The sequence below is a fragment of the Excalfactoria chinensis genome, chromosome 5, assembly GCF_039878825.1.
Source record: "Excalfactoria chinensis isolate bCotChi1 chromosome 5, bCotChi1.hap2, whole genome shotgun sequence".
NCBI classification, from domain to species: domain Eukaryota; kingdom Metazoa; phylum Chordata; class Aves; order Galliformes; family Phasianidae; genus Excalfactoria; species Excalfactoria chinensis.
The window spans coordinates 34168005-34183305 of NC_092829.1; the positions used below are offsets into that span (position 1 = coordinate 34168005).

At 40.3% G+C, this 15301-nt stretch overlaps 1 protein-coding gene across 9 annotated transcripts in view; it reads right to left on the bottom strand.

Annotated features, from left to right (window-relative positions):
- Positions 1–1799: 1799 nt before the first annotated feature.
- The window catches only part of PHF21A (PHD finger protein 21A), a 120871-nt gene continuing 107369 nt past the window's right edge, over positions 1800–15301 (bottom strand). For 7 of the 9 annotated variants that reach the window (XM_072337776.1, XM_072337774.1, XM_072337769.1 and 4 more), the window contains 6 exons: positions 14779–14839; positions 12260–12423; positions 7411–7566; positions 5748–5823; positions 5316–5419; positions 1886–3417 (listed from right to left, as the gene is read on the bottom strand). In XM_072337776.1, the coding sequence (XP_072193877.1) occupies positions 3163–3417; positions 5316–5419; positions 5748–5823; positions 7411–7566; positions 12260–12423; positions 14779–14839 (816 nt within the window). In that variant the 3' untranslated portion in view covers positions 1886–3162. Of the gene's footprint in view, positions 3418–5315; positions 5420–5747; positions 5824–7410; positions 7567–12259; positions 12424–12479; positions 12503–14778; positions 14840–15301 lie in introns of all 9 variants that reach the window. The other 2 variants (XM_072337777.1, XM_072337778.1) reach the window with 2 other exon arrangements.

Consider the following 15301-nt stretch of genomic DNA (forward strand, 5'->3'; position numbering starts at 1 on the left):
AAAGTTGGCAATAAGTTTGAATCTCACCCTTCACTGGAAGCTCTGTCTTCTACCTGCTCTCAAAGCATTGCTCTCTGTATTTAGCAAACACCATTTCCCCTTCTACCTCACTGCTGCTAATTGGGCTGAAATTTACTCATGCCAATGTACCGACATCGTTGCCAGTGTCAGCACAGCCCTGGGAATGCTCTTTGCCTGTTGACTGATACTGCTGCAGAGCCAGGAGGGAAAGTGCTCAAACAGGATCAGGGAGCAGAAACTACCCAGCAGCACTGAAAAGTCTAAGGCAAGGTCATTTCTCTGCCAGGCAATGATTAACTAAAGGTGTCCTTTGACAGTCTGGAACACAACGCTGTAAGAAAAAAGGAGATATAAGACTGTACTTATCTACTCAGTTTCTAAAGACAAGCAGATGCCTTGAAAAAGCAGGAACAGCTGTTTTAACATCTCCTGGCTGGGTAACTGTGCTCAGATTTAAATGCAGCTACCAGTGAATTTCATTCCCATCCCTTCCTGAACCAGCAAAGCAAACAGAAGGGCTCTCAAGTCTTCCAGCAGCTTTCTGCATCCAAGGAGTGCAGCGCTCCCAGCAGAGCTCAGAAAATAACACCAGAAAGAAGAACATGAGAACATGAAGAGACAGTCTCTTACTGGGAACGCACTTCATGGTTCAGAAGAAAGGGAGTTCCACCCAAGCAACCAACTAGAGAAGAACCTGGCCAGGCTGCCCGATGGTAATGACTTCATTTGGTGATTGGGTTGATGCAAGTAGGACATTTTCAGTTTGATCGGTTTGATCCTACAGCTCTGCTAGCAAATATCCAAACCGTGAGTTGAGGTTATCACAGGTTTAGCTGGGAAGTGCACGTAAGAGTCATTTTCCCAAGCTACAGACAAATGTGAGAACTCAGGATATCAGTTCTGAGCTCAGTTCTGAAAATAGCACACAGTCCTAGGAGAAGTCCTTAAAGGTCAGGAGGGTGAGCAGAGGAAAGGGAAGACAGCAGTGCCAAGAATCCTGCAGAAGCATGCTTGGCTGTGGCAGCAAGGAGACTCTTTCAGGCTATGTAGTGGTTGGAGCGTTTGCTACTTCTTGCTCAGAAATGCAGCCCCGAAATGCAAGGCTTTCTCTGTTCCAGAAGGATCAGGGCTGCCCAGTGCACACTCTGGAGGGCACCACAGCGGGGACCTGGCCTCATGCCGTCTGGGGAGAGGCTCAGCTCTGCTCCCACTCGGAGCAATGGGAGTTTTGCCAGCAATTCCAGTGAAACCAGAGTTTGTGCAAGTATTTTGCTGCAGCAGTGAAACCGGGCAGCTCTGTGACATAACCCTAAGTGACGTGAGACAGTACTCTATGCTGAGACAGACCCCACCGTAACAGGAGCGCAAGGAAAGCTTTGCTACCTACAGCAAAAAGGTTATGCGCAAGAGATGAACTTCTAAAATAAAGGATTTAGTGAAAGGTGACTTCGGTCCAACAAACTCATTCTCAAGCTCTAATCAGTCCATATCACAAAAGCATTAAAGCCTTAAACGAGTGCACGGCCAGTGCTTTTCTCTGGGTTACACACACGTCAAGGAAGGAGGGAGATACGGTAACAGCAGAGACAAGCTAGGCAGATCCTCCACGTGGGGTGAGATCCAGCGCTGTGGATTTGATTCACTTTAGGGTTTAGCCAGTAGCATGTATGGTATAATCTAGGGAAACTGTCCCGTTGGATCTTAAAACACAAACACAGCAGAATGTCATCATAAATAAGCAAAGTCTGTGTTAAAAAATTCTAAGTACACAGCATTTTCTCCAGTTCTGACACCTTTTTAATAGAAATCACTTGTTTAGGAAACAAATAGCACTTTTGTAATTTTTTTTTTTGTTTTTTTTTTTATACAATGTTTCTTACCTTGATCTTATTTTAAGTAACACTAGGAAGACCTCAATAGCTTTTATTTTCCTTTTTAATTTAAAAAAGTTGTTTGTTTGTTTGTTTTTCCCCCAGATACAAAGATTTTGCCCTTGCATAAAAAAACAGTGCCCAAAACGATGACACAAGGACTCACAAAGACTCACTGTATCTCACTGACACTATTACTTCTAATCTATACCATGCAAGGTCCCATCTACCTCTTTAATTAGACTGTCAGCCTGAAAAACAGCTTTTCTATTCCTTATTTAGTTCTTGTTACCAAAAGAAGAGAAAAGAAGTGAAAGAAAAGGACATTTCTCTGTTCAGTTCACACATCTGGGTCATGTGCTACTTTGTTCAGGACAGTTTTGCTGTTTATAAATATAGAAAAGGGTTGGAATCTCATTTTCAAGTAATCGATGCACATTTTTCTCTTGGGACACCTCCATCCAACGCTCCAAGCTGACCCTGGATTCTGGCCCTCTATTCTCCCATTCCCAACATAGGCTTTCTGGATGAGTGTGAAGATTTGAATCGGTTCTGCAAAGCGTGTATTTCTCTGATGTGAAAAGGTACAATTTGACCCAAAGCTGTTGGGACAGTAGATCTTCAGACTGTACATGTGCTGGTTACTCAGTGAAAAGTCCATCTCCTTTCCTTTTGTACATCTCCTGTCTAAACAATAGTCAATACTGCTTATTTGATAGACTTGTCCCTTCTGGGCACTGGGATTTGATAATTTATATTTCTGGTTCTTTTTGGTTTAATAGTACTGAGAGTTTAGAAACAGGAAAAGCCCACAGGCTCTTTGGACTTGTTTTTGTTTTCCCCTAGCTAAACAAACTGTTCTGCAAATAAGGATTTGAAACCTGCTCTCCTCCCTTATCCCTGCTCCTCACCCCAAACAAAAATAAAACAAACCTATAGTGGCTGTGGAGGCTGCTGCAGGCACACACTGGTGTAAAATATAGAGAGAGTAAATATATTATTTCACTTGGCATGGTGCTGGCAAAGAACCCCCAGCTGGCACTATTCATGTAACGTGATCCAAACTTTGCATGTACACACAGAATAAGAAGGATCAATTGGCAAACTCCGGTGCCGCCTGGCACAAGCATCTTCACGCTCTCTCTGGAACCAAAGAACTAAAGAATTCTGCACTTTCCAGAAGAAATCCGGTTTTGCTTTTCTAGAGTTTTGTTATTTTGCTTCTCCTCCTCGCCGCCACCTCCCTTGGCTCCTTCTGAACTTCACTGTGTTATTTAGTCTCATCGCCCTTGTTACAGTTCACCATGCAGCTCTGGGAAGGGGAGGGGGCTAAGGTGGAGGTGGCAGCATTAGTATTGTTAGTGGAGTCCATGCCATTGGAGATGGCTACTGAATTGACCTCAGAGTTTATGGGTTTTGAAAGGTCGATGCCTTGGATGAGGCGGATCAGCTGTTTTACCTTCTCCAAGGAGCTGTGCATCTCCTTCTGTTTTGCAAGGATGGTATTCTTCATTTCCATGCATTTCTGCAGCAAAACAGAAAAGCAATACTAAGTAAGTTCAAGCTTTACCCTTGTATGGGTGGAAGAAGGTAAGAGAAGGAATTCAGCGTTAGCAGATCTAAATGTACGTGCTCAGAAAAGACTGCAGCTGTAACGTCACCTATAATTTCAGACTAGAAGAAAACACAGCTCAGAGATGCATTCACAGAATTCCTATTTGCAAGCTGAGCAACCTCACTGCCTGTACATAGCTGCCCCCCAGTAAGGTCCTTTCATCCCAAGGTGCCTGGCAAACCAACACGGACAGTTCCATCCTCTCGGGTTCCTTTTGAAAGGAAGCTTCCAAGTATGTGTTCTTATTATTTCCCTGTTAGCACCACATTGCTGAAATTCTGTAGCTCAGATATGCAAACTCAGGCATCCTATCACAGCTGACTGCATGTGTGCACGCCATCAATGGGATACAGTCCTTGCTTTCACATACACTTTAACAGGAACATCATTTCCTCTTCTTACTAAATAAAGGGACACTTGAAATGAAAAACAAGCCTTCCTTCACTTGAAAACCTTATTTTGTGGCCACTTCATTCTCTTGGAAGCAGTAGTAACCTAGGTAGCTCATAAGATAAGAGTCGGAGGAAGATAACTTAAATGAATGTCCACAAATGATGTTTCAAGAGTGAAAAACTGCTTATATCTATATTTGAAACCCTCAGAAAGAAGGAGATGGTAGCTATTTTGCACCTATAACTTTCAGGATCTTACACAGAGATGAGATAGCAACCTTGTTATATTTTTCAAGTCTTTTATTCACACTGATCTCTGGACAGTTATTTTCAGCTATACTGTTTTCACGTGCAGCTCTTGGCATCACAAGAACATTACAAAATTTAGATCTAATGTGTCTTTGATGGTTTGAATTAGAGCATAAACAATGGCTTCATCATGGAAAAGACACCATTCTCATTACCTACTTTCAATCCTTGTTAAGGCTTGCTTCTGCTTCTCTGTATATGACTGAGAAACAGCTCTAGTGCTGCTCAGTTTATGTGCAGCCACTGCTAACCAGAAGATGACAGACTCCAGAACTGCCAGCCAGCACCTCTTACCACTTGCTCACAATTGTTTTAATTGCATCATTAGCATTTAGAGGCCTTTAAACAAGGGATGTTTACTTTTTGTCTAAGAGGTAAAGGCACACAGACCAGACAGTGCATCTACATTGGAAAAAAAACAAGTCTGTGCTTACATACCCAGCCTTACACAAGCTGCCACATAGATGTTAGTTTTTTTCATTTTGTGGTACTGGCTTAGGCCATGCTAAGTGAGGGGCTGAAACTTTGCACTGGCAACTCAAGAGCCCAATTTGCATATTAAGAGCAAATTAATATGTATGGCTCAATTACTGACATAAATTAAGGAGAACACTAGTGCTACTGGTCAGAAGAATGACACTGTTCAATTAATAATGTGTGGAGGCTTGCTGACTGTCTAGCAAGCATGTCAAGAGCCCAAGTGACAGCTGCAAGAAAATAGTCACTTTTGTACTAGGAATGTCTGAAGAGAGCACCAAGTAACTCTTACTACACACAGAGGCCCAATCATTCAAACTTAAGTGAGGCACTAGAGAACTAGAATTTATCTGCTGCCCACAGACAATAGTGCCATAGGTCATGTTTGTCACCTGCTGATATTATAGGTCGCTGCATGTCTACAGTATATGGTCAGGAGGGATCATGTACGAGTGTCTCAAAGTATATGTCGCTTGTATTTCATTCCTGCTCCCAAAAGTCCTAAAAAAGCCCGTTCAATCCTCAGTAAAACCAGCGGAAGGTAAGTCTAGCACGTGGGCTCTGCAGTTTTCTATCTGCATTCTGACACCAGAACGCAGGTGCAGATTTATCTGAGAGGGTGATACTCACCGTTATAGAATTGCTGAGCTGTTTGACCTTCTGCTCTAGTTGTTCTCTTTCCTGTTTTAAATCTGAACTCCATTTAAGTAGTTTCTGTTTTTCTTCTTCTTTTGCTGCAAAACAGAATATTAATCACCTCCAGAAATAATATTTAAAGTCCTTCTGTTCCCGTTGCAAATAGAAGCTCTAAATTGTATCATTTAAAGAGTGTTACTGAAGTAAATTCAACCCCTTTTGCAATAAATCACAAACAGAATTTCCCCGGCACACACAAGCATCATAAAAAGTGTAAAAGTTTAGACTGCCATTATCACTTCACTAATGATTAAGTTCTTCCTCTTTAATTTCTACTTGTAAAGGAAGTATCATGCTGTCCCACTCCCTCAATAACATTTTCCAGTTTCCAAACCGATAAAAAAACATTGTTCCCCATTTTCCTACCTGCTTTATACGCAATATATGAATGAACAATTGCTAAAGTTCCTGGCCATGGGATTGCTTCTTCTTTCTTTAACATCTGAAAGAAAAATGTGTAGAGATTTAGATGGTAAACAATCTATCCCTAACAAAAGGAAAAGAAGAAGGGGAAACGCAATGGATTTTCTCCATGGCTATCATTAATCTGAGTCCTGTTAACATGAAGCCTTGCAGACCTGTTCTGAGATTTAACAGAGGGAATTATTCACAACTGTATTGTAGCTCCCACAAAGGAGGCCTGTTTCTTACAAATGTCAGCATATTCTCAGATTCCCTCCATAGCCACAAATAAACTCTACTAATGAAACAGAAAAACTTAAAAGAGGAATGAAAAGATAATGCGCCTGAACTGAAACTTGCCAGGAGACATAAACATTATTGCATGGTTTGGACAAACTGCTGATCTCAGTTGTTCCGAGGAAAAACTTTTCGTGTCACAGAGCAACTTTTACACCACACACTTAAACAATGCACTTCTGGGCTAATAACACATTACTGTCCTATGTGCCCTTTGCATCAGAATCATCTGAGTAGAATCGTCAAGCCCTCTTTATACGAGGATAAAAAGCATTTATGTATTTAAGTGCCTTCCTCACATATTCCTTCCTAAAGGGCTTTAATTTGAGAAGAAAAATGTATTGTGCCTTTTTAGTAAGTGAAGCAGAGGGATGTCTCAGGAGATAGAGGACCTGGTCACTTTTCAGCAAAATAACTCAGTTTTTTCTCAGAACTCTGTGGGAATGTATTACAGTAATACCAAGAGGAAGGATATGTGATGGTACACAGGAGCGGGAATAGAAATGCGGCAGTACTCCCTCCTCATTTGCAATTACTAAATCACTTGAATTTTGCATTGCTGTTCCTCTGAGCAGCACATAATAGGCCACGTTGTATTCTTACCTTACCATCTGCCCATGTGAGTGACTAAGCGATATGCTAAACCAAATAGAACACTAACAGCTTCAGGCTGCTGATTAACAGCAATCCTTTGCAACTTCTGAAGAACCACATAAGGGTTATGAATACCCCGGTTCACTTCTCTGTCTTGTCATTTCAATGCAATTATAAACAAAATATTAAAATATTATCTGTTCGCTTCACTTGTATACTTTTACAGAAGCATCTGGAAGAAGGAAGACCCAAGGTAATTGCCCATCCTCATTATGCTGATGCTTGACAGTATTATTAGAGAGATCATTGAAGACTAAGTCTCCGATGCTTGATTTATATAAGAAAAGAGAGGTTTATATTTTCTGTGTCTGTTGAGGCAGGTTTGTACAAACATTTTACTTATTTATCCAGAAGAACATACCAGTAACTTTTGAAGGAACAAGCTTAGATGAACAGGAACATTTCTATGGGAAATAAAGAACCTTTCCCAAGAGTCTGCATGCTTTGGCCCAGCAAAAGATGGAAAACACATAGATAACAAATAAGGATCCCAGGTCCAGGAGTAAGACATAGGTAATGAGATCAAATTCACACAACCCTTATTGCAGATCAGATAGATTGGTTCAGCATCAGGCTACCTTGATATAAGTAAACCAAGTGACATGGTCATGTTCTTTAACTTGGAAAAATCTTTACAGTGCACTGTGTATAGCCCTCTCTGTCTGTTAAACAGTACCTGGTCTTGACACTTGGGACAGATCCACATGCCCTTGGGAATGGTTTTCAGAGGCGGGTCCAGACAGTCCAAGTGATAAACACGTGAACATGTGTCACACATCAGCAACTGTCCACTTTTTCTGCAAACACTGCAAAAATCCTCATGGATATCGCCCTATAAAAATTGAGGGGGAGGGGTGAGGGTGAGAGAAAGAGACAGAGAAGGCAAAAAGTGAATTTTGACCTTTGACATCTACATCCTTGTTAAATGTAAAGCTTACAACACAACTATTTCCAAGGGGATTCCAAATGATCAAGCCCTTTTTAGGAAAATCAGGCAGGATATCAGAAATGCTAACATCAGTCATCCCAAACAGTACCGTCCCAAGGTAAGGTCATAGCAAACACTTATCACCATAGTTTCTCTTAATACCCAGTAAGCCATGGCCTGTCTTATTTTAGATTCTTCTGCCCCTTACCCTGCTTGTTTTTGCCTAAAATGATGAGCTACCCACTTTCTTAACCCTTCTCATTTCTGGATGTAAGCACAACCTCAGTTTGGGAATGCTGATGAGGCGGTCTCTTGCCAGTAATTGTATGTAAGAAACCCCAACGGAGTGACTTAAAAGAACACTGTCAAATATTCAGGTCACCTTTAAAAATGAAAGTAGAAGGAAAAGGTGCTCTGCTTGTAAATAAAAAAGAACAAAACAAATTACACTCTGGAGACAATTCTTTTTACTTCATAGAGGCTACCAACAAAAGCCATGACTCAAAATTTTCTCATTTTCTATGGGCAGTGGTTTATGTTTCATTGCTAACGTAGGCTGAGAGCCAAGATGAAGAAATACCAAGAGAGATTTTCCTGGAGTTTTCTTTTTCAGAAAGAGCTGAAAACATTACTGACAACATCTCTTGGCAAAATCTAGCCTGACTTACTACTGTATCACTATCAGAGATATTTTTTTTTCTACAGGCATCAACTCCCCAGAAAGAAAGGTCTAATTTTTGTCACTTTTTCCTCTCCCTCTCTCCTCCTGTTACTCCATCTTATGCTTGGGTTGGTAGTTGTGGTGGTGTTTGTTTTCACTTTGTTCTTTGGATAAAAATACAAAGAAACATGGAAGAAAAATGGGTTAGCATCCATAGAATAGGAAAGAGGCATCTGAACTCTCTTCTCTCTCACTGTGGCTTGTTCCAACAATGTGACATACTCTAGGCCCTGTCTGGAGTCTGAAATATGCATTTCTCACTGACTTTAGTCAAAACTTTCACACACACAACATCGTCAAGACTGTAATCTTAAAACGTGTGTGCTGAGTCTAACTGTGCACATTCTCTCCCTCTGTATATAGGCTTTATCAGTGCATGCAATGCTTCATTTTGAGCTGTACAGTCTTTTCAAGCGTGTAAGTTCCATTATCTTGGACTGATACTGGACTTGGCCATGCACTTACACATTAAGTTGCCAGACAAGAAAAATGATGCTAACCTCTACTATGGATAAAATATTAAACATACTAGAAGAATGAGACGCAGGCAATCTGCTAAGGCTCCTACTTCCTGACTCTGTTGCTGATGAGGCCTTTCTTTGAAGGGAATGCTATGCTTCTCTTAATTCCCAAGGTTAGCATTGATGCCGTGTTTTGTAAAAGAATGACCTTCAGTGAATTATCAGAGCCATTTTTTGGTTATGTAACTCGCAGGGATCACTGGCAGCTGGGTTATGGTATTATTTCATACTTTAACACCGCTGTGCTCTTCAGTGTTAACAGAAGAATGAAATGAGTGACATTTCATCCCTCCTCTGAAGCGATCTGCGTAACCAGGCTGGGAAGAGCTTCTTTTCCTACATTATTCATTCTGTGAACACAAGTCAGGAAAGGAAGGCAGGCAGCAGGTGCCAGAGAAGCTAAACCAAAATCCTCTGCAACCTAAGGAAAACTCGCACATTTTAGAAGAAAATGTTCATTCTAGAGAATTATATGTGTTGTTAAGTTGCCTCTGGCTGCCACTGATTACAAACGGCATTTGGTACCTGGCCTAGGTGTCTAACTAGTGCTGATAGAAACCCCAAACAGACACATCTAATATCTTGCAGAAAAGGACCTACACAACAAATGCGTATTGTTGCTTCTTGAAGAGGTGACATGAAGAAATTTAGACCCAAAGCCTTCTAAATTCAACAGAACATCATAAAACCAGATGTGATACACTGGTCGGTGTGTGGTGTTTCTGAATGCCTCACAACGGCAACACTCATGCACAAAATCCATAATCCTACTGTTGGTTCCTCAAAACAATAATGCAAATTTCCTGGTATTTCCTCAAAATTTATAAATGGACATAAAAAAAAATCCCAGCCAGTGCTTGAATCCAAAGAAACATCCCAGATTTTATGGACAGTTAATACTATATGCATGAAGGGAATTGGATTTGATGTGGTGACGTGCACCCCACTAATCTCAGCTTCTGGCCCTGCTCCCTGAAGGCTGTATGCAGCCAACTTATGTTAGAGCAGAGCTTGCTGACGATGCTCTAACATATGTTATAGGCAGAAGTGATCGAAGAATAATTTCAAAACAGTGTGAATGTAAAAGGTGATTTGAGGTCACTATTCGCTCTATTTCCTCTCTACCAAGAGAATGGGAAAGCAAATGTAGATGTGCTTTCTGCACATCTAACAATTTATTTTATTTTTATACAGTACGTACAGCAATAATACCTGGCTTTCGGCAATACAGCACAACAATACAATATTAAATCCACAGTATGTGTGTGTAGTTTATGTTTTCGAATGAGAAATATATATGTATATGTAAGTTTCACTTCAATAACACTGTAAAACTAAATATTTTGAAACAAGAATTGTGCAAGACCACATTAATAAAGATTAGCATAATAGGTATGTGTGCTGTAAGAGAATTTAGTTATCACAAGCAATACCAATCTAGGCATTTCCTAATGTTTATGAGCTTGACTTTGCAGCCTGAATGTTCTCCAACGCTCTGCTCAACTGTAACACTTATTAATTCACTAATAAAAAGGCATTTTGTGACCACAGACTTGAACCATCACTAGAATAGAGATTTTTAGACAGAGAACAGTTTTGCATTATTCTTGCTGCTGAGTAATTGACTATCAAGGGCAATTTCTATCTCCCAGGTGAATATGCTATTGCGTGAGGGAGAATCACCCATAACCAAGGGCTTCACAGCCAACTTCAAGACAGATTTGTTATTAATGAATATTGAAACAATCCATCAGCTAGGTCCGAATCCTATCCAAACTGAGAAAATTCAGGGCATTCAGAACTAGATTAGAATGCTTCAAGAATTCTCTGTTCTTGATTTAGCCTGCTGTCACCAGGCACTGCAAGAAAACAGGACAGCAACACAATATACTGTTTTGAGAGCTCTTATACAGTAGGAAATGACCACACAGAAGTCAGAGATGCAGAAGATCTAACACATTAACCAATCCTTCTCATGGGGCCATTATAAAAAAAAACAAAAAACAAAGCTCTCTCCAGCATGTTTTCTTGTCAATTTTACTGCTTTCTTTTAGAAGTCCCCAGAGATGGAGCTGGCACACCCTCCCTCTGGGGGGCTGTTCCACAGCCTCTTTCATCTGACTGTCAGGAAAGGGTTTTTATAGCTGAGTGCTATTCTGCTCTCAAAAGTGACTACATAAAAGTGCACCTTCTAATTTCACATACATATTCCCTGTGTATCAGAACTGCATCTATTTATTTCTATGACTCAGACACACTTCCACTATTTCTATTTCTGTTACCTCTACAGAACAAATACCATCCCTCAGTCTATGCTCTCTAAAGGCTGAAAATGCACAGGTGAAAATAAAGCCTCCCAACTCAACTCTCCCTTAAAATCCATTTCAAGTTGCTGGCTCTCAGTTATACATGATATTACATAAAAAAAGCAACACACAAGCATACAAACAAAGAAAGAAACCTAGATGAATAAATAAGCTGGTGCCTTTTCATTTGCAAACTGTTCCCATTAATTAGTAGCTACTAAAAGGCAAGCACTTTACTGGAAGTATGCTACAACTCCTGACAATTTTGTACAATGAATTGCTTCACTCTTACAGGACAGAGTCACTGTACACTTCTGGACAAACCATACTGTCCATTCATTACGCTGTGTCAGACCTACACAGTAACTCAGGTCAACTTTCCCTGTTATTTGTTTTCTGAAGCTTATGCACAGCCTTTAATTTTTTTCTTAATGCTATCAGCAAGAAATAGAAACAATGAAATAACGGGGTCGTCCTCAGCAACTTTAAAAGAGGCTGCGCATAGAGGGGCAAAACTTGGTTTTTAACTTAAAAAAAGGATACTGGCTTCTTCACAAATTGCAACAAAATGACCAGATTTCATTTGAGATTCTGTGATCTGATCACATGGCAACGTATTCAGCTACTAACATAGCTGAACTGCCACAGCCAGTGTTGGGAACACTGCTCCTGGCTGTCTAGGGTGATCCAAGATGTTTTCCTTCTCTCATTACTGAAACATCACAACTTTTTGTTATTATGGTCTGTAAGTAATATTTTCCATTCTCCCCTTTCCCCTTTATCATGGATGACAGATTCAATTCAGTCAGACAAGATCTCAAACATGGCACAAAGGAAATGAGCTCATCTAGCATGCCTAGTGCCTCCCAGTGTTTCAAGGTGCAGGAGGAAAAAGGAAGGGTGTTAAAAGGATACTAGCCGGTTTCACAGCACTGAACCAGGACAAAGGATGAGTGAGACTAAAGAAACAAAATCTGCAATGATTTTCCTTGTGACTGTGCTTCCGTGTATCATTCCAAAAGTCACCTCCCTCCCCAAGAATTACTTACGTCTGTGGAGCTGGGGCTAGGCAGGGACACAGGCTGAACAGCCGCGGGAAAAGTAAATGTGGTCTCTGTCTTTTCATTTTCAGGGGAGTCAGGATAACTGGACAGAGGGGACGTGGGCGTCAAAGCCCCAAGCCCCAGCACCGTGTTGTACTTAGGTGGACGACCTACATATTAACAAGAGGGAACAAACAAACAAACAAACAAACAAAATCTTACATACCTTTGGCCAGTGGTCCTCATTGGCTAGCATGAAAAAGGAAATGATGTAGCACAGAGAGGAAGTTAATATAAAAGTTACAAGTGGGAGGACAGAAGCAAAGATTTAAACAATTTTTTTAGAAATATTCAAGTAGAATTTTGCAAGGAAAGAACATTTATAAGATGTATTTCAGAAAGAAATAGAAATAAGTTCTGTGAGAAGGTCAAAGTACTGCTCCCTCAAAAGCAGTCTGGGGACTCCTTGAAACAAGGCTACTCTGTTTTTAGGGAAAATATGTTGGCACCAAGGCTAGACAGAAGCCACAATAACTACTACGAAATCCTTTCTACTGTTATCCCACACATTCCTATCTTTCTACTGCCAGCATAAATCTACTCAAAGGTTAAATCCTTTATCAAAGGCCAACACTCACCGTTCCAACCCCCTCCTTTTCTTCTCATTTTTTTAAACCCACTCACCCACAGATCAGCACTTTCTACTTTACTGGTACATCTTTTAAATTAGGGTGCCTCAAGAGCAGTCCTGTTGTGTGACTCATAACCCCAGCACTACCAGCTGTAATCTATCGCTAGTCTTAAAATGTAGCTCTCCTCAGATTCTGTGTGTTTTCTTAACCTTCCTCAGTCTAGTATGTTTGACTATGCACAGCTCCTATATGCTCCTTCAGATTAGCAGAAGTGCAAAATGTGTTTGTAACTATTTTTGCTAAATTACGTATGCAAAGTAAGACAGGAAAAAACAATATGTAACCATCATTTCCGCCTCCCTTCTCCACAGTAATTTATGGATATGTAAACATAAAAGACTTAGGATCTAGAAATAATTCCCCAGATCTTATGTTTACAGATCGTTAGTCCATATCTATTAACACGCTAAACCTTGCATTTAAGGTCTGGATATGTTCCAGAACTGAGTATGTCCTTGGAAATGGATTTCTGATAGCTATGTCCATGGCTGAAATTTCTGACATGCTCAGCACCAGCTAAAGCTCTCAAGGGCACACATGCTTGCATAAGCCTTACAACTAATATGTAGCTATCCTAAATCATAAAATAAAGGTATAAACCCAAATCTTCTATCAATTAAAAATGCATGCTACTAATTTGGTGCTAATGGAAGGTGCAGACACACAACAGTGTGTGAGAAAAAAAAAAGACAGTAAAACAGCAGTCAGCATGCATAAACAGGCTAAGAGAATATCAAGCACAAAAGCCCGCAATCCCTTTCATCGATGCAATAATTGTTCACAGTGACTTACAAAACAGAATCAAGGAATCACTATTAGAAGTAGGAACATTTATTTATCCACAGAGCAAATGCAAAACTCTCTCTCTGTAAAATTCATACCATATTATTAGAAAAAAAGTCTTTTTTTAATGTGACTAGAGGATAGCGGTGGATACCGATGTGCTTTACTCAAAACAGCACAAGGGTAGGCTCTGTCACATTGCCTTTATCGACTGATGAGATTTGTCAAAGAAAGTACACATCAAATGAATGTTTGACACTGCAGCAAAAAAAATAAATCATAATTGAACTGGTATATTCTGTACTGCACAAGTTCTTAAAAACTGCAGAAAATCATAAAAATCGGGAAAAATTGTTATATATGTGTGGTGGTCATTGCCTTGTATGAAAACCAGTATGAAGTTCTCTGCTATGTTGTGCTGACTCATGTCTTTCATCATAACATAAGTATTAAAATTTCAACTATTTTTACAGAAGAATTTGGACTGAAAAATACTGCATACCTATGCAAAAGATCCTATTCCACTCCTGGACAGAGTGGCACCCTGCTCACAATAAAGTGTTCAGAATGAGCAAGAAAGTCTTTCTCAAGACAAATTCTTTCCAAGGACCCATCCCTGCTCCCACTGGGGAACAAGGTTTCCTCACACTAAGTTTCCTCTCCTACTCAGGGCACAGACACTTCTTCCACAACCACCTTCTACTTCTTCCACAACCACCTTCTTCCCGACAGTGGCAATACAATTTAGTTATTAAAAAGAGAATCTCGACAGCAGCTTTATACCTCTAAATGATGTTCAGGCGTGTCACCTTTCACTTTGCTCTATTTTTGTGGGAGAAGGTGAAACTGAAATGAAACACTGAGCTGCTTAATAAAACCTGCTATGCTAATCCCTAGAAGTCAAGATCTGTGTCTACCATGGAAATTTACTAGACAAATGAAGTACTGTAAAGTCCTTCTTTGTTTTGTCCTTCAAATCAACAAGGGGAATGCAAACACAAGGTGGAGGAAGAGGCACAGAGCAGGAAGACATGTCTAAGTATACCTCACCTCTTTTACGCGTTCCAGGATGCATTGTGCTGTTCAGGTACGTGACTGCACTCTTCTTGCGCTGCAGGGGAAAACATGACCATTTTAGCTGGCTAACACTTTTGGTAGCAACTATATAAAATAGCTGATAAACAGCAAGGTAACATTACATATGATTACCAGCTGTTCTGTTTTCTGGAGCATAGCTTCAGAGAAGTTAGCTTTTTTTACACTAATTATGACCTCCAGACTGCTTCAGTCCAATATGCAAACTGACCTGATGGTTAAGACTAACACACACTGCCATTTAATTTCAGTTTTTCATGGGGGAAGGCAGAAAAGGACATAAATGTTATAAGAACACCCCAGTGTGCCTCCTGATTAAAAATCTAAGGCTCATATCATTGGAATATCATATCAACTGAATTACAAACAACGGCTTCCCTGTCTTTGTCAGAAACAAGATGGCTAAGGTAGCAATGTGGCAAAAAACCACACAAGCTCAGAATGAAAGGACCAGCTTCCCCCAGCAAGAGATCAATAC